General features: G+C 42.4%; 1 protein-coding gene across 4 annotated transcripts in view; it reads left to right on the forward strand.

The window, feature by feature from the left end:
• The window catches only part of DST (dystonin), a 397,510-nt gene that overhangs the window by 124,099 nt on the left and 252,680 nt on the right, over positions 1-20,731 (forward strand). For 2 of the 4 annotated variants that reach the window (XM_075268370.1, XM_075268371.1), the window contains exons 7-9: positions 628-663; positions 13,705-13,782; positions 15,274-15,366. In XM_075268370.1, coding sequence (XP_075124471.1) covers positions 628-663; positions 13,705-13,782; positions 15,274-15,366 — 207 coding nt within the window. Of the gene's footprint in view, positions 1-627; positions 727-13,704; positions 13,783-15,273; positions 15,367-20,731 lie in introns of all 4 variants that reach the window. The other 2 variants (XM_075268369.1, XM_075268372.1) reach the window with 2 other exon arrangements.

Here is a 20,731-nt window from a genome sequence, read left to right on the forward strand (position 1 = left end):
AGATTCAAAAGACTGGGTCCAACATGGCTCCTGTTATGGATGTGATGCTCATGGTTATGCATTGCCACCTAAACTGCTAAGTCAATGCTCATATCTGTGTTGGAGACTGTCGCAGTGTGCATCAAAAATCTTTGGACAATAAAGTAATGCATGTCCGACATTTTTTCTCAGTTTTAAAGATCGGACATACTACAGATCCCATTATAGTTAATTCGATCCATCGACCTCTGTATGTGATCGCTGTTGTAGCGGTACGCTTATCCGATATTTTGGTCCTCAAATGGAACAGAACAATGGAAAGGCCAACATTAGTGTGAACCTAGCTTAAAAAGAGTGGTTATCTGTAACTCGCATATTTACATGTGTATGGTGTAGGTACATTTATTGCAAATATCAAAATACATTCCATTTATCGTATAAGTATTTGCTTCTGTATCTTCCTAGTTGCAGTTGCTTCTAACCCTTTGTATAGTTGGCCCAGTTTCATTACTGTTTTATGTTGTGATCATGACTTCCTTTGCCTTGTATGCCTCCTCTTCATTATGTTCTTTTCATACTCTTCTCTTCATTTGTGGTCTGTCTTGTGTCTTTGCTGTGCCTTCTTTCTCTATCTGTTGTATTCATTAGCCGAGGGAACGAGATTTTTTGAAGACCTTACGGTTGGTGAGTCCCTCAGAAGCATGCGAGTTTGATCAGCATGAGGAGGTGGATGATGAGGATAAGGGGGTAGGTGTGACCCCCATAACACTACTAATTTCTCTTTAGGTTTGCAGTGTCACAATTTTGCCGAGAAATAAGTTTACTTGTTACTAAATAATTGTGCAGCTAACCATGCCTTAAGATTTCTATTATTTAAGGGTTATTCTTGCTATTTCTAGTTCCCCCACCTCCAGAATAGGGAGTTACTTGCAGTGTTCCCTTTTACCCCGTAGGGAATGGAGTGGCTGCTTGTGTATGAGTGACCACACTATTCACTTCTGTGGACTGCTGAAGATAGCTGAGCACTATATGCAGCAATCTTCCCATAGGAAATGAATGGTACAGTAGCTGCTCCATTCAGATGGAGAATGGGACCCCTGTTTTTGTTAACAGTGGGGTTCCCAGAGGTCAGACCCACATCAGTCAGCAAGTTTCCCCCTAGTCTTTGGATACAGGGTGACTTGAAATAACCACAATATCTCTTTAAGGCTAAGACCGCATGTTGCGGAAAAGCTGCTTTTTTGTTGCAGATTTTGCTGAGGTTTTTTGAGCAGAAGTGGATTTGACAGAAGGAAAAAAGTACAAGCGCTGCCTTTATATTTCCTATAACGTTTCAGGCCTTTTTTATGTCTTTGACTCAAAAACCGCAGCAAAGTCTACAATCAAAAAAGCATCTGTTCTGCAACATAGGGCCTCAGCCTAGAGAGGACATGTGAGCTATGTCAGTAAATATTATTATTCCTTGTGTATAACTATGCTACAGCAGCCATTCTGAGGACTCTACATTGTGCCATTCCTGTATGAAGAAACTGACAGCTGGTCACCAACATAATACTGTATTCCCATTTCCAGAAGTAATAAAATAATTGCTCAGGGAATAATGGGGGAAGGTATTCACTGAAAAAGACACCTAGTATCCTTCAAAAGTGTTTAGACTGTATAGTTATAGTTGAATAAAGAGTTTTCCCCATGAACCAAACTGTGTATAGGTGATAGATGATGATAAATGTGTAACTGGTGGTGGTGGTGGTGGTGGTGGTGGTGGTGGTGGGGTCTGCCTTGGAAATGATCCTGAGAACAAATAGCTTCATTCACTTCTATGGGACTAACAGTGATTGGAGCAGTGACCAAACATGTAGGTTAGGACTCCTTCACTCAACTGTACAGTTCACAGCATCACTCAACTGACCAACATTTGCGGATCCACAGTTGTGGATCAAAGTATGGACACATGCATTTCTATGGGCCCAGACACACGGACGCATTATTTGCGTTCGTTTGTCCGTGCGTTATACATGAACTGCAAATTATGAAGCATTATGAAGGGGATAGTACAAGTTTTTTTGCAGATCCATGATTGGAGATGACATGCGGACATATTTTTTTGCAGATTGCTGATCAGTGTTTGTGGACTCTAAACTACTAACTCCTACAGTTGTGTGAATGAGACCTGATATTCACAGAAGGGACTGATCCCCAGCAATCTGATCCCCAACTTTTAGACACTTACCTGTAGATAGTTTAGTTAGTTAGCATTTAATAGATAGTAGTTTACTTTATGGGAAAACTTTTAATCCTTTGACCTCTACTTGAAATATTAAAAACTTTTCAAATAGACCCCTAGTTAAAAATTAAAATTAAAAAGTAAAAAAAATTCTGTTTTGTTTAGAGTGGTTAAATATCCCTGTCCAATGATCAACCAACCAAGGTTAACCATTAGGATCTTCTTTTCCAATGGGGGCTGTTTACGGAAGCCATATAAGGCTACTTAAAAAAAAATCTTCCTGCGGGGAGTGTTATTAATGCGTCATATGCATGCTTGTGTACTGTTTTATTATAATGTAAGTAAAGAATTTTAAAAAAAAGTTATGGTTTTAACATGTTCACCTTCCTAAAGAGGTACTAGCTGTGCCGAGTACTGCATATTTCTGGAATTTGCTATTTCATGAGCTATAAGTGCAATTTCAAGGCAGATTAAAGTATTTTCTTACCACTTTGATATGAGTCTTAGGCCAGGGCCCCCACGTTGCATATATGTCACGGCAAAAAACTGCAGCATTTTACAGTCCCTGGAAATCCCCCGCCCCACCCCTTTGCAGAAAAATATATGCAGTGAAAATGCTGTGGATTTCCAAAATTATTGCGGTTTTGGAAATCACAGCATGTGTATAATACCTTCAGAAACGCTGGCAGGTTCCCTGCAGGTAAAATGAAGCAGAAAGACCACAGGGAAAACCTTTGTGGACTTTCTGTGAAAGCATTGTGTGAAAAAATGGGATGCGTTTCCACCTTGTTTTTTTCCGCAGCTCTTTTTTGCTGTAGCCTACTTGTGGGACTTTAGGTTACCTGTCATCCTTCGGAATATGTAATTTGGACGTTTAATTTACCCAACTCAAAGATAAATATGAATGTCAGGGTCAGTCCTGGGTGCAAGTTTATTTTAATGGAAAAAGAGGGTAAACTGTAGTCAGACCCTCCTGCTGGTAGGACCAAAGGATCAGGTTTATTGAAATCCAGCATGCCTGATTGACCTCTCCATTTGGGTGACAATTATTAGCGCCATATACATCAGAAGACAATTAGTATGTGTATTACCAGCTGAACACTTCGTATTATTATGTTGTAGGAACCCTTCAATTGGTTGTCCAGTTCTTTTTTTTTTTTTTTTTTTTTTATTGAAAATCTATCCTCAGTATGGGCCATAAATAAAAGATCAGTGTGGTCAGACATCTGAGACCCTAGCTATTAGAAGAGGTGTGCACTGTCATCCTTCATTGTTTACATTGCACATCTTTTTTTTTTCATAGTGACCGTGTGATATAATTACAGCCCTCTCTCATTCACTTCTCTAGGGTGAGCCTGTAATTTCAGGGCATGGCCATTACGAAATAAAGGAATGAAGGATAGATAATCAATACAAAAAAAAACAGCTAGCCTACATGAACTTGTAAGTCAGATTTCCTAAATACATGGATTTATTTTAAAGGGAGTGTATCATTAAACAATTACTTTTTGAAGTAATGGAATGTTGGAATAGCCTTTAAAAAGACTATTCTACTCCTACCTTCCATTCTCTTCTCTGCCGTTTCTGTAAAAATCCGGTTTTGGTTTGGGCAGAACCAACTGTGCATACTCGATCCACCATTTTGCAGTGGTCTTTTACACGAGCATACTGTGCCTGTGGACTGAGCATGCGGAGTTGGCTCTGCCTGAACCTGAAGTGACAGAGCCGTCTGCGCATGTGCAGGATTTCAAACCTGTATAGCACAGCATCAGATGCCTACGTAAGGCAGAAGATCAGGAGAAGATGCAGAGGGGTGTAAAGAGAAAGAACTAAGGTGAGAGGTGATGACACGGGTGTACTTGGAGTACAGGCGGAACACCCCCTGTGGTGCCTGAGCATAATTTGCATATCACAAGAACCGTATTTTTTACCAGAGTGGCAGGGAGCAGAAGATAATGGAAGATAGGAGTGGAATAGCCTTTTTAACGGCTATTCCAACATGCCATTACTTCAAAAAGGGACTTTCTAATGATAGACTCCCTTTAATTCTATAGACGAGAATATCAAAACAGTCACTATCCTAAAATCAATCGGCATTGCATACAATTCACCGGTATATATAATAATTCTAAATATGGCCATAAACATTAGATTAACATTGTCCAAACCCACTGATTTTGGTGGAGCCAGCGAACTATCTATTATGTTAAGGTGTCCCAACTGACAGCTATTGAAGGTACATCACACCTTGAAAAGTTCTTCAGGAGGAATAAAAATACTTGAATTAACTTTTTAAACTTCATTCCACAGTCCTTTGTTCATTTCTTTAAAATGGTCCCCAGTCTCCCCCAACCCCTCTTCTCTTGGATAGTTAACCCTTAAGTACTATCATGGAGTCTATCATACACCACTACCATACACATATCATTATGATAGACAACATGATAGTATTTAAGGGTTAAGAGCAGGTGGAATTTCATAAACTACCAAAGCATAGTGTGCATAGCATATTGCCTATTGTTCAGAAATGAAAGGAGGATAGAAAGGTCAAAAAGAGCTCCAGGTAGTTTAACTGTGCTTTATGCATAAATTATCAATTTTTTTTTATTGACACTGAGCCTAAGGTCCCACGTAGTGTTTCTGCAGTGTTTATCAAAGAAAGTCCACAGAGTCTCTGCCTCTATTATACATACACGTAAAATGCCAGCGTTTTTCGTAGGTATAATTGACATTCTGCTATTTGCAAAAATACAATCATTTTGGAAATCACTGCATCTACTTTGCAGCTAATATAAAACACAGCATTTTTTTCCTGCAGCATTTCCGCTGCTGCCAAAACACTGCGTGCGTGCAACATGGGTCCCAGGCCTGTGTGTCAGTTTAATATTTCAATATCAGTTGTTAAGTCTGTATGTTAGTGAAGCAGACTGTTAAACAAGGAAGAGGAAATATAAAATAAAACGCTGATTTAAAGAGGACCTTTCCTTAATTTCAGCACAATCATGTCTTCTGTCAGGTGGGCGGTCTTAGTCTTTCTGTTCCAACCCAGGAACTGCCCAAATGACAACAGAGACATGATCACTGGGGAATGGTATGGGCTAGAGAAAAAATTCTAACTGTGCCACAATCATTAGAGCAGCGACTATTGAAGGATGCAAAGTGTTGGAGATGGTGGTTTTGGTAAATGCTACTCTTTAAAATAATAGATGCTACTTTTTAGGTCCAGTTCACGTCTGTGTTTGGTCCATTCCGTTCCCCTATCCGCATGAAATATGTTGAGAGAAAAGTCCTCCGCATTTTTCATGTACAAACTGAGCGGAAACCACACGGACCCCATTATAGTCTATGGGGTCTCCGGATTTCGTTAGGTAACTGCAGATTTGAACCAGGCCTAAGAATTATTTCAGTGTGTTCTGATTATAATGATCTTAAAAGTGTTCAACCTAACTCCTACTGTAGTCTATCACAGCACAAGTTTGCTGGTAACCCTACAGAGTTACCCTGAGACTCATGCTGTCATTAGGCCTTATGTGGTTTTCATAGAATGGCTGTACCCAAAGTTCACACTGAGTTTTTTGGTCAGGTTTTTGAGGCCGTATCTGCCTCAAAATCCTGACCAAAAAGACGGCTCCCATTGAAATCAATGGGAGCCGGTCAGTTCTTTTTTCTGGGAGTTGTTTGTTCCAGCTCCCGGAAAAAAGAAGTGACATACTCATTCTTTCAGGCAGATTCGCCTCGCTATTCAACCTGAAGACACTCCCGACTAGGCCCATTCATTGGGCCTAATCCGTAGCGGAGTGCGTGGCTGGATGCTGGTGCAGTGCATCGGCATTCAGTCGCGGCCTCCGCCTCAGGTTCCGGACCAAAAAACCCCATGTTAACTTACACTAAAGTCTGAGATGGTGTAGTATTGTGCAATACAGGCAGCAAACACTTCTGAGCACATTGGTGGTAAAGATCCTGTGGCTGTGACCCCTGATGCTTTTTCTCAGACTGTGAGATAATCTGGATATTGCTAGTATTGTAGATGTAAACTAAATAAAATACATATTTTCAGGTTTGCCATTTTAGAAGATTTCTCAATACTATTCCATTAAATCAGATTATTCACAGTCAAATAGCTTGTTTTTCCCTGCATCCCACTCCCCAGCTCTGTGTATCAGCAATTTGCTTTCACCAACCTTTTCTTTTACCCTCTCTGTCTGTCTGTATATATTTCTCTCTGCATAAATAGAGCGTGTATTACTGATTGGCATGTTGATTTTCTCAAGTTCTTGTTGGTTTTGCAAGTTATGCGGGAGGTGTGGAAAAACCAGTCACCTTCTCATGTTACTCAATTTCATTTGGACCTGTAAAGGATGAGATAAAAGGTTGTATTACACTGCTTATGTGTTGGGTGTGAACAAAACGTCACTTTCATAGATCACGCAAGTGGAATTCACTGAATATTTGGCCTTCACTTTCATAGATTGCACAAGCAGAATTTATCAAACATTTGGCTTGCATGACTGTGTTCTTTGATGTAACTCTGCCCTCTTGTGGTAGAGGCTGTGAAGTTATATTTTACCATATTGGCTATTATGAAATTACTTTAACCCATTAAAGACCTGCTTATTTTGTGCCTTAAAGGTCTGACATTTGTTTTAAGTTTTTCATCTTTGCAAAAGCTAAAAGGAATTCATTTGACAATTCAGCTGTAGCATTCATTATTGTGGTTAAATAACATGATTATTTTATTGCTCACATTACTATGGACTTGGAGATCATGTGTACTTTTTTTCACAAAAAATAAACCAGGTTTAATGGCTTAAAGATTGCGGTTTTTTTAATCATTTTAACTTTTTTAAATGTTTTACACTTTAAAGTCCATTCACACGGAGGAAAATGGTGAGGAATTTGGTATGGAATTTCGATACTGAAAACAAGGCCTCCCATTGACTTCAATGGGAAGCTTTTTTTTCAGCGCCGAATCTGACGCGGATTCCACACACAAATTCCTCACCATTTTCTTCCGTGTGAATTGACCTTAACACATTTTTTGTACTTTACTTCTACTATTGCTTTTCTTCTTTATTTCCCTCCAAACTGTTAAAAGGGTTATCCATTTATTTATTTATTTGAAATTGGTGGCCTGTCCTTGAGGTGAAAGCCCCATGTGGTGTCCCAGAGCAAAAAAAGCATTGCGAGAAGAACCTTGACGCTAATGCATCGCGGTTCTTCTCGCAGTACTTTTCACAGAAAGTTTGCAGAGTTTTGCTCTGCAGTCTTATTTTGCTTCAGTTATACCTATAGTAAACCACTGGCGTTTCCATAGCTATAATTGACTTGCTGCAATTTCAAAGAATCATGACAGTTTTGGAATTTTAACGCAAAGTGGGGATGGGAATCACTAGAATCCCATCCACTTTGCTGTGATTGTAAAACTCTGCATTTTTGTCTGCGGCCTTTCCACCATGTGGGATCCCCCATTTTACATTGGAGGAGCCTGACTGTCAGCTGATCGCACAGGTCAGGACTCCCAGCATTATTTATATGCTGAGAGCTGCAGTTCTCACATGCCGTCTTCTTCAAGGCTATTATGAGCATTACAGTGCACGGCACACTTTTCTATAACTGATGACCTATTTTAAGGATAAGCCATACAGTTTTTAAAAAGTGGATAGCTCCTTTAAAAATGTGACGGGTTTCTTCTATATATGTCCTAATTTTTAGATGATAATGCACAATGACATCTTTTGCATTGTTAATAAAACATGATGTCACTATAGATTTTTTCTGCATGGGACAATGTCACCTTGAGACTAATAATAATCTCGGCAGTAGTAATCACTAGAGATGAGCGAACACTAAAATGTTCGAGGTTCGAAATTCGATTCGAACAGCCGCTCACTGTTCGAGTGTTCGAATGGGTTTCGAACCCCATTATAGTCTATGGGGAACATAAACTCGTTAAGGGGGAAACCCAAATTCGTGTCTGGAGGGTCACCAAGTCCACTATGACACCCCAGGAAATGATACCAACACCCTGGAATGACACTGGGACAGCAGGGGAAGCATGTCTGGGGGCATAAAAGTCACTTTATTTCATGGAAATCCCTGTCAGTTTGCGATTTTCGCAAGCTAACTTTTCCCCATAGAAATGCATTGGCCAGTGCTGATTGGCCAGAGTACGGAACTCGACCAATCAGCGCTGGCTCTGCTGGAGGAGGCGGAGTCTAAGATAGCTCCACACCAGTCTCCATTCAGGTCCGACCTTAGACTCCGCCTCCTCCGGCAGAGCCAGCGCTGATTGGCCGAAGGCTGGCCAATGCATTCCTATGCGAATGCAGACTTAGCAGTGCTGAGTCAGTTTTGCTCAACTACACATCTGATGCACACTCGGCACTGCTACATCAGATGTAGCAATCTGATGTAGCAGAGCCGAGGGTGCACTAGAACCCCTGTGCAAACTCAGTTCACGCTAATAGAATGCATTGGCCAGCGCTGATTGGCCAATGCATTCTATTAGCCCGATGAAGTAGAGCTGAATGTGTGTGCTAAGCACACACATTCAGCACTGCTTCATCAAGCCAATACAATGCATTAGCCAGTGCTGATTGGCCAGAGTACGGAATTCGGCCAATCAGCGCTGGCCAATGCATTCTATTAGCCCGATGAAGTAGAGCTGAATGTGTGTGCTAAGCACACACATTCAGCACTGCTTCATCAAGCCAATACAATGCATTAGCCAGTGCTGATTGGCCAGAGTACGGAATTCGGCCAATCAGCGCTGGCTCTGCTGGAGGAGGCGGAGTCTAAGATCGCTCCACACCAGTCTCCATTCAGGTCCGACCTTAGACTCCGCCTCCTCCGGCAGAGCCAGCGCTGATTGGCCGAAGGCTGGCCAATGCATTCCTATGCGAATGCAGACTTAGCAGTGCTGAGTCAGTTTTGCTCAACTACACATCTGATGCACACTCGGCACTGCTACATCAGATGTAGCAATCTGATGTAGCAGAGCCGAGGGTGCACTAGAACCCCTGTGCAAACTCAGTTCACGCTAATAGAATGCATTGGCCAGCGCTGATTGGCCAATGCATTCTATTAGCCCGATGAAGTAGAGCTGAATGTGTGTGCTAAGCACACACATTCAGCACTGCTTCATCAAGCCAATACAATGCATTAGCCAGTGCTGATTGGCCAGAGTACGGAATTCGGCCAATCAGCGCTGGCTCTGCTGGAGGAGGCGGAGTCTAAGGTCGGACCTGAATGGAGACTGGTGTGGAGCGATCTTAGACTCCGCCTCCTCCAGCAGAGCCAGCGCTGATTGGCCGAATTCCGTACTCTGGCCAATCAGCACTGGCTAATGCATTGTATTGGCTTGATGAAGCAGTGCTGAATGTGTGTGCTTAGCACACACATTCAGCTCTACTTCATCGGGCTAATAGAATGCATTGGCCAGCGCTGATTGGCCGAATTCCGTACTCTGGCCAATCAGCACTGGCTAATGCATTGTATTGGCTTGATGAAGCAGTGCTGAATGTGTGTGCTTAGCACACACATTCAGCTCTACTTCATCGGGCTAATAGAATGCATTGGCCAATCAGCGCTGGCCAATGCATTCTATTAGCGTGAACTGAGTTTGCACAGGGGTTCTAGTGCACCCTCGGCTCTGCTACATCAGATTGCTACATCTGATGTAGCAGTGCCGAGTGTGCATCAGATGTGTAGTTGAGCAAAACTGACTCAGCACTGCTAAGTCTGCATTCGCATAGGAATGCATTGGCCAGCCTTCGGCCAATCAGCGCTGGCTCTGCCGGAGGAGGCGGAGTCTAAGGTCGGACCTGAATGGAGACTGGTGTGGAGCGATCTTAGACTCCGCCTCCTCCAGCAGAGCCAGCGCTGATTGGCCGAATTCCGTACTCTGGCCAATCAGCACTGGCTAATGCATTGTATTGGCGTGATGAAGCAGTGCTGAATGTGTGTGCTTAGCACACACATTCAGCTCTACTTCATCGGGCTAATAGAATGCATTGGCCAGCGCTGATTGGCCGAATTCCGTACTCTGGCCAATCAGTGCTGGCCAATGCATTCTATTAGCTTGATGAAGCAGAGTGTGCACAAGGGTTCAAGCGCACCCTCGGCTCTGATGTAGCAGAGCCGAGGCTGCACAAGGGTTCAAGCGCACCCTCGGCTCTGATGTAGGAGAGCCGAGGGTGCACTTGAACCCTTGTGCAGCCTCGGCTCTGCTACATCAGAGCCGAGGGTGCGCTTGAACCCTTGTGCACACTCTGCTTCATCAAGCTAATAGAATGCATTGGCCAGCGCTGATTGGCCAATGTATTCTATTAGCCTGATGAAGTAGAGCTGAATGTGTGTGCTAAGCACACACATTCAGCTCTACTTCATCGGGCTAATAGAATGCATTGGCCAGCGCTGATTGGCCGAATTCCGTACTCTGGCCAATCAGTGCTGGCCAATGCATTCTATTAGCTTGATGAAGCAGAGTGTGCACAAGGGTTCAAGCGCACCCTCGGCTCTGATGTAGCAGAGCCGAGGCTGCACAAGGGTTCAAGCGCACCCTCGGCTCTGATGTAGGAGAGCCGAGGGTGCACTTGAACCCTTGTGCAGCCTCGGCTCTGCTACATCAGAGCCGAGGGTGCGCTTGAACCCTTGTGCACACTCTGCTTCATCAAGCTAATAGAATGCATTGGCCAGCGCTGATTGGCCAATGTATTCTATTAGCCTGATGAAGTAGAGCTGAATGTGTGTGCTAAGCACACACATTCAGCTCTACTTCATCGGGCTAATAGAATGCATTGGCCAGCGCTGATTGGCCAGAGTACGGAACTCGACCAATCAGCGCTGGCTCTGCTGGAGGAGGCGGAGTCTAAGATCGCTCCACACCAGTCTCCATTCAGGTCCGACCTTAGACTCCGCCTCCTCCAGCAGAGCCAGCGCTGATTGGCCGAATTCCGTACTCTGGCCAATCAGCACTGGCTAATGCATTGTATTGGCGTGATGAAGCAGTGCTGAATGTGTGTGCTTAGCACACACATTCAGCTCTACTTCATCGGGCTAATAGAATGCATTGGCCAATCAGCGCTGGCCAATGCATTCTATTAGCGTGAACTGAGTTTGCACAGGGGTTCTAGTGCACCCTCGGCTCTGCTACATCAGATTGCTACATCTGATGTAGCAGTGCCGAGTGTGCATCAGATGTGTAGTTGAGCAAAACTGACTCAGCACTGCTAAGTCTCTGCATTCGCATAGGAATGCATTGGCCAGCCTTCGGCCAATCAGCGCTGGCTCTGCCGAAGGAGGCGGAGTCTAAGGTCGGACCTGAATGGAGACTGGTGTGGAGCGATCTTAGACTCCGCCTCCTCCAGCAGAGCCAGCGCTGATTGGTCGAGTTCCGTACTCTGGCCAATCAGCGCTGGCCAATGCATTCTATTAGCCCGATGAAGTAGAGCTGAATGTGTGTGCTTAGCACACACATTCAGCTCTACTTCATCAGGCTAATAGAATACATTGGCCAATCAGCGCTGGCCAATGCATTCTATTAGCTTGATGAAGCAGAGTGTGCACAAGGGTTCAAGCGCACCCTCGGCTCTGATGTAGCAGAGCTGAGGGTGCACAAGGGTTCAAGTGCACCCTCGGCTCTCCTACATCAGAGCCGAGGGTGCGCTTGAACCCTTGTGCACACTCTGCTTCATCAAGCTAATAGAATGCATTGGCCAGCACTGATTGGCCAGAGTACGGAATTCGGCCAATCAGCGCTGGCCAATGCATCCCTATGGGAAAAAGTTTATCTCACAAAAATCACAATTACACACCCGATAGAGCCCCAAAAAGTTATTTTTAATAACATTCCCCCCTAAATAAAGGTTATCCCTAGCTATCCCTGCCTGTACAGCTATCCCTGTCTCATAGTCACAAAGTTCACATTCTCATATGACCCGGATTTGAAATCCACTATTCGTCTAAAATGGAGGTCACCTGATTTCGGCAGCCAATGACTTTTTCCAATTTTTTTCAATGCCCCCAGTGTCGTAGTTCCTGTCCCACCTCCCCTGCGCTGTTATTGGTGCAAAAAAGGCGCCAGGGAAGGTGGGAGGGGAATCGAATTTTGGCGCACTTTACCACGTGGTGTTCGATTCGATTCGAACATGGCGAACACCCTGATATCCGATCGAACATGTGTTCGATAGAACACTGTTCGCTCATCTCTAGTAATCACAAGTGTTCATCTGTTCATCTATTGTACCATGTTTTTCTACGCAGTAGTAAGCAGCACAACCCACATTCAGCATCCTTCTTGTAAAGACATAACGCATATGACACTCCTACCCCTATCCTTATGAAATAAAAAATTTGCAGCATCTTTTATCTTAACTGTGTTCTGTTAGACCTAGAAATGATTCTATAAACTGACAGCTGGATATTACCATGTCAAAGGGTTGTATACATACAGTCTGGCACTGTCAGGACTGACCAAACCTTATCTGTGTAGGTACAGTACAGTTCTGAAAACCCAACCTTCATCCTATAACTCATACTGAGTAGACATGACACTCCAACCCTCAACCTGCAGTCTTTCAGTACAAATACTTTTCATGCTCTGACCTCATACTACATTCTTTCTGTATCCAGATGCTGGGATCCATGCATGATTTATTTCTTATATTAACGTGGAAGAAAACAGTGACTAGACTATATATTGTAGTGGTCATATTAGTGGTTGTCACCCTTGCATCTAACAATGGTCACTGGTTTACCTTCATGTTAATAGATATACATGATATGTATGCTTGGGCTTTTTTGTCTGTTGTAGCAGTTTATGGCTGCGGTACACTCACAACTCTAAGTATTATGTTAATGCCAGAAATACAGCTGTCCTGTGTATTGTATGTCACAATATTTACCCAAGTAACATGTTTCTGGACAGATTTCCAGAGTGGTCTAGTAGTTGAGATACATTATGGGAGTTTTGTTGAGTCCTCACCAGGAGAGATGAGGGTCATTGGTAATTGTCATTACCTGATAACATATTGGTGGAGTTATAAAGTAAAATATGTCTAACCTTTATTACCACTGTTATTTCTAAGGGTTTTTTGACACTAAGTATAACTTCCTACAGGCTCAGTGTTTTGAAGTAAACTGAACAATATACATTTCATATGCTCAAAGTTGTTCTAGTTCAACTACTTCTAGTTGTTATTGTCGCTCAATGATGTGCCGTCCGGTCCTGCACCACATCACATGACAATGGCTGCCAATGTGGGGCAAAGTGGCATGTGATTATGTGGTAATGACAACAAGGAGGTGGAGAATGTAATGGCAAACAAAGGTGAACAGAGCTGAAATGTAAGGGTCAGTATATTATAAAGTTCTTTTCTTTAATATTGGGAGTTGCAGGAAGCCATTCTTGTCAGTTTGAAAGCCCTTAAAGTAAAATGACAGTGGTAGAATGTAATATAGATCAACGTATGTTACAGTCTTTTTCTGTTTCCTATTTTTAGCCTCGAGAAAAAGGCCGAATGCGCTTTCACAGACTACAGAATGTACAAATTGCACTTGATTATTTAAAGAAGCGTCAGGTAAGGAATTTCACATACCTTTGTTTTAAATCATTCTGTTTTTTAGCAATAGTAACTTTGTGGTTTAGTATTTAGTTTGTGTTTTGGGTCTTTTGTTTTAAAGGGAACCAACTGGGTGGTTATTCCACCAACAACTGAAAATTAGAAAATATTCGAGGATTTAAGTACACTTAAAATTTAAAATTTTAAGTGTACTTAAATCCTCGAATATTTTCTAATTTTTGGCTAATTATTTTCAGTACACGTACCTCTAATTCACTTACTGTTTTTCCACCAACAACTGGCCACAACATGTGTAGGGTAAAGGAATTCACTTTACTTGGTGCCCTCTGTAATCTTTCTGTTGAGTCAAAGTGAAATTACAAATGGTTTAAAGCATAAAAAGTCATAGGTAAATTACCCTAGGGCTGGGTTCACACTAGCGCCCTGTCTCCGCTCCGAAATTCCGTTTCCCATCACACTTTAAAATTTGGAGAGAAAAGTCCGCATTTTACCGTCCTTTTTGGGTGGAAACACAGTGTACCCCATTAGACATCATTATGGTCTAATAAAAGGTAACTGCTTTTTTTCATTCCCAAGTGGACACCATGAACGGAAACCAGGGGTGCAACCATGGCTTTCTGCCGCCTGAAGTGGACGTCAGAAGGCCGCCCCCCCCCCAGGAGGGGCGGGGCCGAGCGGAGGGGGCTGGGCGGGCCTAGTGGAGGGGGCGGGGACGAGCGGAGCGATCGTGTTTAGCAGGCAGAGAGCAAGCAGGGAGAGGACTTGCTCTCTGCCTGAGCGTGAGGGGCGGCTTCCCCAATCCACCGCTCAGTGACGGTGACCCTAAGTCAGTCCAGGACAGCTTGTCCTGGACTGGCTTAGGTCAGCAAAAATGCCACCCTCTCCGTTGCCCTGGCATAGCCCTTCAGGTCGCCTCATGGGAGGTGCGGCACTGATGGAAACCTAAACACAGGTGTGAACCTAGCGTTAAGTAGTCACAGGTAGTAGGGAGCAGCTTCAGGCAAGTCAGGCCATACCCAAATCTATGCTTAACATCTCCCTCATTGACATCTCCCTCCCTCCTCACTCCCTGATGTCACAAAGTTTATTCCAGTTATGCCCAGTAGGCATGATCAGAAAGCTGAAAGTGAGCAGGCTGGTATCTTACATAGTGTCAGTACTGAACTGCACTAACAGTAGTGACAATTAAAAAGTATACAAGTAATTATCCCAAAATATTGGACCTAAAAATCACATGGTGTTATAAGGTTGAGATTTGTGGTTACCCTTGTTTCCTTATAGGACCTGAACCTAGTTGGTGAATCCTGCAGAATAACATTGGCTTCATGTTTGTATAATGTCCCTGTGTTCTAAATGTGAAAAAAAAATACAAGACACAAGACACAATGTGTAGGGTGATTTTGTAAATGCTGAGTGGAAAATGTTTTTCTGTAAAGAAACCAATACATTTGTATTTCATCCTTTTCATTCTGCTGCATTACATTGTAGGTGAAACTAGTGAATATAAGAAATGATGACATAACAGATGGGAATCCCAAATTGACTTTGGGCTTGATATGGACCATCATTCTGCACTTTCAGGTACGATTTTATTATTACAGTTGTACTTTTATTTAAAACAGAAGTTGCATGCTTTCTAAAGAATCGTAACATGTAACATTGTAACAAATGTATTAATATTGTCTGTAATGTAGAAAGCCTAGAAGTAGATTAGCATTGACAAATGTATCATAGCGTCTCTTACTGGATGATGAATTTGGTGCATCATTAGGCAATTTAACCTAACTTTATGCCATCTGTACATCTATATACAGCATATGTGATAGAAATCTGACTCAATTTGAACCATAGTTGTGGTTTATATTACCGTATTATTATTTAGTTTATTTTAGTAAATCTGCCCAATATGGTATTTATTATTTTTTACATATGTATTTTAAGTAGTGACTGAAATAATATTCTTTCTGCTTATTCACCAATGGTTGCTTTAAAGAGGACCTGTCATCCTACAGATATATCTATTTTAGTAAATACTTGCATTGTTAAAGGGGTTGTGGAAGACTTTAAAAACAAAAAAAGTTAAAAAAAAGTTCAACCCCTGTTCCAAGAGATATAAAATACTCAAGTAATTAAATATTTTTATTATTAATGTTTAAAGTGGTATTCTGACTTTTTTTTTCCTTACCCACACCTTTACTTCCAGTTGCAGCAGGTACATTTTTCTGTATACAGGTCTCCTTGGCTGATGTCACGAGTAATATTCCGTTTGTGCTAGGTAAATGCTGCAGCCTAACCCAGGCCTTAGTAGTGACCTCTTCATAAGTAACACATGGCTGCAGTGGTCACCTGGCACATACAGCGAAGGGACTTGTAAACTGAAGAGCAGACCTGCTGCCACTGAATCATAGCTCCAGGAAGAAGTGAGAAAAGTTTCCTTTTTATGTTTATTCTTTAGCAACCCTATTAAATATTAAAAAAAGAGTCAGCCAACTCTCTTTAATGCATTCATATCTGCTCTAGACAGCTCCCAACTACCCTCACTCATTGTTTTCTGTAGTTTGTAGAGTGACAACTAGATGGCAACAGCAACATTTTCATGTCTCTCGCACTGCAATTCAGTTGTAATTTACATTATAGTAAAATAAGACAGTAAGGCCCTGCTCATATCTGCATTGTGGCATATATTTATAACTTGAAAGACATCAGTGGTGCCCGAATGTACCCATTGACTTAGGTGTTATTTTCCCACAAATGTCTGCAGAATCTGTGGCAAATATTACTGAAGGAGAATACCAACTCATAATGTGAATAAAGCCTTCAACAGCTAAATAAATGTCAGCATGCAGATTCTGCTAAATACTGCTAAAATGTTAGACATACAGTAATGTACATTATATAGCCATTAAATCGGCCATGTGTGTATGAAATGTAAAAAAGCACGAAAGAAAGACAGTGATCATATGTTTTCTGGTGTTTTTTTCTACACTTACATAAATGGTCACTAGGTAATCAATAGCTTTGCATAAATTAATAAGTGATTTAGGGCTAGTTCACACGTGGGCAAAGGGGCGGATTTTGACAGTGGAATTCGCTTCAAAAACCGCCCTTTAACATGGTGGTCTATGTAGACCGCTAGCTTTTTTTTTCCTCCTAGCGGTTTATCACCGCTAGTGGAAAACAGAAGCGACATGACCTTTCTTCAGGTAGAAAACGCCTGAAGAAATGCATATAAGTGAATGGGAGGCGAAAACCGTGCGGTAAAAAACCGCGCGGTTTTTTGCACACAAAACCGCGCGTTTATTTGCAAAAAAACACGCGGTTTTCGCCCGCGGTTTCTATAGCACATATAGGGAAAAAAAAAACCTAGCGAAAACCGCGTCAAAAACCGCACAGAATGCAAATAACCGCGTCGAAAATACTCCCCGCGGTTTTTAACCTCGCACAAATAAGCTAGGCGGTTTTCACGTGTGAACTAGCCCTTAGGCTATCTTCACATTTGTGTCAGACTCCGCCACAATGCCCACCTGAAATCAGCTAAAGAATTACACAATGGATTCCCGACAGATCCTATTGTAGTCAATGGGGTCTATTAGGCTTCGTATGTAACTGCTATTTTAGTGGTCCACCAGTCCGTTGTTCTGATCCTCTGACACTAGTGTGAACCTGGCATAGACCTAGGTCAGGGGATAATAACACTCCTTAGGGAATGGGCACGTTTACAGGCGTATGGAGACTTACAAGCCATTTTTGCTCAACTGTGGGATTATGGGAAATATATCTGGGAAAAAATATCTGTTTTCCAGGATGTAATTAGGAAAACAGTGCCTATAGTCTCTCACCCAGCCAAACTAGTATCCCTATGCTGTGCTGATGAGATCCAACAGATCGATATAGCGCTGTCCAACAGCTGGGAATTTGTTCTTTTTGGAATAGAAATACTAGTTTGGCAATAATCCCTGCATCATTATTAGGCATCGTTATTATATTGAAAAAAGTCATGCATGATGTTAAGGGGGCTGTCCTAAAAGGCAGTTTATAGAGGCACTGTTTTCCTAATTACATCCTGGAAAACAGATTTGCATATATTTCACTGAACACACACACACATATATGAAGATCGAGTTTTTGGGCCATTTTGTGGGAAAAGGTTGGACGATACAAATGCCTGCCGGCGTAAAATTTTGGCTGTGTGGAAATGGGGAACTTTCCCTATATAGTGATAACAGACCAATAGGATCCCCTTTGGGACAAAGGTGGACCCAAAAAACTGCTCTTGACCTGTGAGCTCCAAATAAAAATGCTTTATTGAAGACAGATTTTTGACACACACGACGCTTGTTCAAGTGTTTCGGGGTTGCTGCCTCCAAATGTGAGCGGCCCCAGTAGATAGGGCATTCCTGAAAGAAAGGGTGTTTAATACCACTATTTCACCAAGGCAGACTTTTTAATTATGGCAAACATTTACTAGAAGCTAGACTTACGCTAGGTTCACACCTGTGCTCAGGTTTCCATTCTTTGGGTCAGCTTGGGGACCCAAAAAACAGAAACCCAATCTGCTTAAAAAGTGATTACATAGACTATACTGAGGGCCACCAGTTTCCATCCAAAAAATGCAGAAGAAAGCACTGCTTGCATGACTTCACTCCACAGTTTTCAAACAGATTCGAAGACTCCCTGAACTGAGAATGGACACAGGTGTGAACCTAGTCTTATGCCCAGTTCACACATGCTGATGTGTTCCATCTGTAAGGGTCTGCATGAGGACCCCTACGGACGGAACACAAACTCAACTGCAAGCGCTGTGCAGTTCAAGCGCACGGGCCCCATAGACTATGGAGTCTGTGCGCTTGAACTGCACAGCGCTTGCAGTTGCGCTTGTGTTCCGTCCGTAGGGGTCCTCATGCAGACCCTTACGGACGGAACATATCAGCATATTTGAACCAAGCCTTAGGCAGTCTGTAAATTCTCCTAATTCATCACAGTGGCTAGATGAGAAATCTGTTGCATCTTTACATTGTCTAGTCTAAGTTTTTCCACCTTCTAGTTGGCTTACTTTGGGTCATAATATACTTGTTTTGTTGCATTTAAGTCATGCTCTTTGTGTGAAGCTATTCCCTTATTTCAAGCACGCTGGACGATTTGGTCTAGAACTAAATGCCAGATAATGGTGCATTTTTTGTCAAGATTGAGATGTAAAAACAATAGTAAATAGTCTGATCACTAATGCAATGCGCTCCAATGCTAATGCATTGCATAATACAGGAATATGTATGACAGGCTGCATAAAGCAGCTTGTCATACAAATAAACGCCAGACAAGCCTGGGAGCCTTCAGAAGGTTCCCAGCATTCATAGCAATGGAACGCCAGCCCCGGATCTTGCTCCAGGTGCCAGTGATCCAGTGACCCAAAATGGCTCCACTAGGAAAATGACGCCTCGGTCAGCTTTGACCGAGGCATCAGGGGCCTTAATGTGGGCACTGAACGAAGGCATTAGAATATGATAGGCTCCTGGCTGTCATTGCAACGGAACACCGGCCCCTCAGATCTCATTCCAGGTGCCAGTGATCCAATACAAAATGGTGCAGCTGGGAAAATGGCTCCATGGCCGGCTTTGACTGAGATGCCAGCGGCCTTAATGTGGGCACTCTATAATATAGCTATAGTGGCCATATTTAAATACCCGACATCTGCTGTACTATTATGGTGGATGTCAGAAAGGGATTAATGTACAGTATTAGAGTTGAGTTTCTGTTGGGTGCCTAGAGCTCCCAGAAACAGCTCCTATTTATTTCAGTGATAAGTAACTTATAGGGGCAGATAAATTAATAGATACGCACCAGAATTCTGGCGTAGTTTGCACACAAAAAACTGGTGCATATGCTTTACACCTCATTTATATAGACACTTTCTCACAGTTTATGTGCCTTGTCCGACATATGGGTGAGGCTGGTTAAAAACGGAATGTAGTTTAATATACTGTGAGCCAGAAAATGCATTACCATTTCAGAAATTGCACCAATATTTCAGCTATTGTGCCAAATTTGTGCTCCAAAATTCTGTCTTAAGCTAATAATTCAGTCTAAAAGTATGCCATTAAACACTTTGGAAAATCTACTGCAGTTTAAGACTTTAACCGGTTAAGGACCGCTGGCCGTAAAATTACGGCCAGTGATCCTGGTACCTAAAGACCGGCCGATTGTAAAAATACAGCCGGTCTTTAGACTCCATTTTAGAGGGGATCGCGCGTCCCCCCGGCGACAGTCCCGCCCCCACTACCGGCGCGGGACTTGGTGAACATGCCGGGGACTGATCTGATTGGTCCCCGGTCATGTGATCGCTGTGACAGCAAGTCACAGCGATCCGTTCTATTTACAGTAGTGACGGCTGCTTCTAAGTCTCCTCCTTCTCCTCTTCTTCTTACACTTAGTTTCTTTTGTGAGGAGAAGAGAAGAAGAAGCGATATCTTAGAGCAGCAGCTGTCACAAAGCACTATACTTTGTTTCCACTGCCCAAAAACCCATCGATCACCCCATCCACTGCCCAAAAACCCCTAATTCCCACCCCATATCACCTTATACATAGATCATATATATATATATAAAAAAATAAATATATATATATATCTCTGTATATCAGATCTAGATAGGGAGATATATCTATATATATATACCCGCCATATAGGTATATATATATATATATATATCTGTCCCCTGTATAGCGCTAACATATTCTGCGGCGCTTTACAGCCACTGTGCCAGAGGGCTCGCAGTAATCAGCTCTCTAGCTAAATACATATATATATATCTACCGTATAAAATATATATATATATATATATATATATATATATATATATATATATATACCCGCCATATAGGTATATATATATATCTGTCCCCTGTATAGCGCTAACATATTCTGTGGCGCTTTACAGACATTGTCAGCCA

Source organism: Leptodactylus fuscus, chromosome 3 (genome assembly GCF_031893055.1).
Source record: "Leptodactylus fuscus isolate aLepFus1 chromosome 3, aLepFus1.hap2, whole genome shotgun sequence".
NCBI lineage: Eukaryota > Metazoa > Chordata > Amphibia > Anura > Leptodactylidae > Leptodactylus > Leptodactylus fuscus.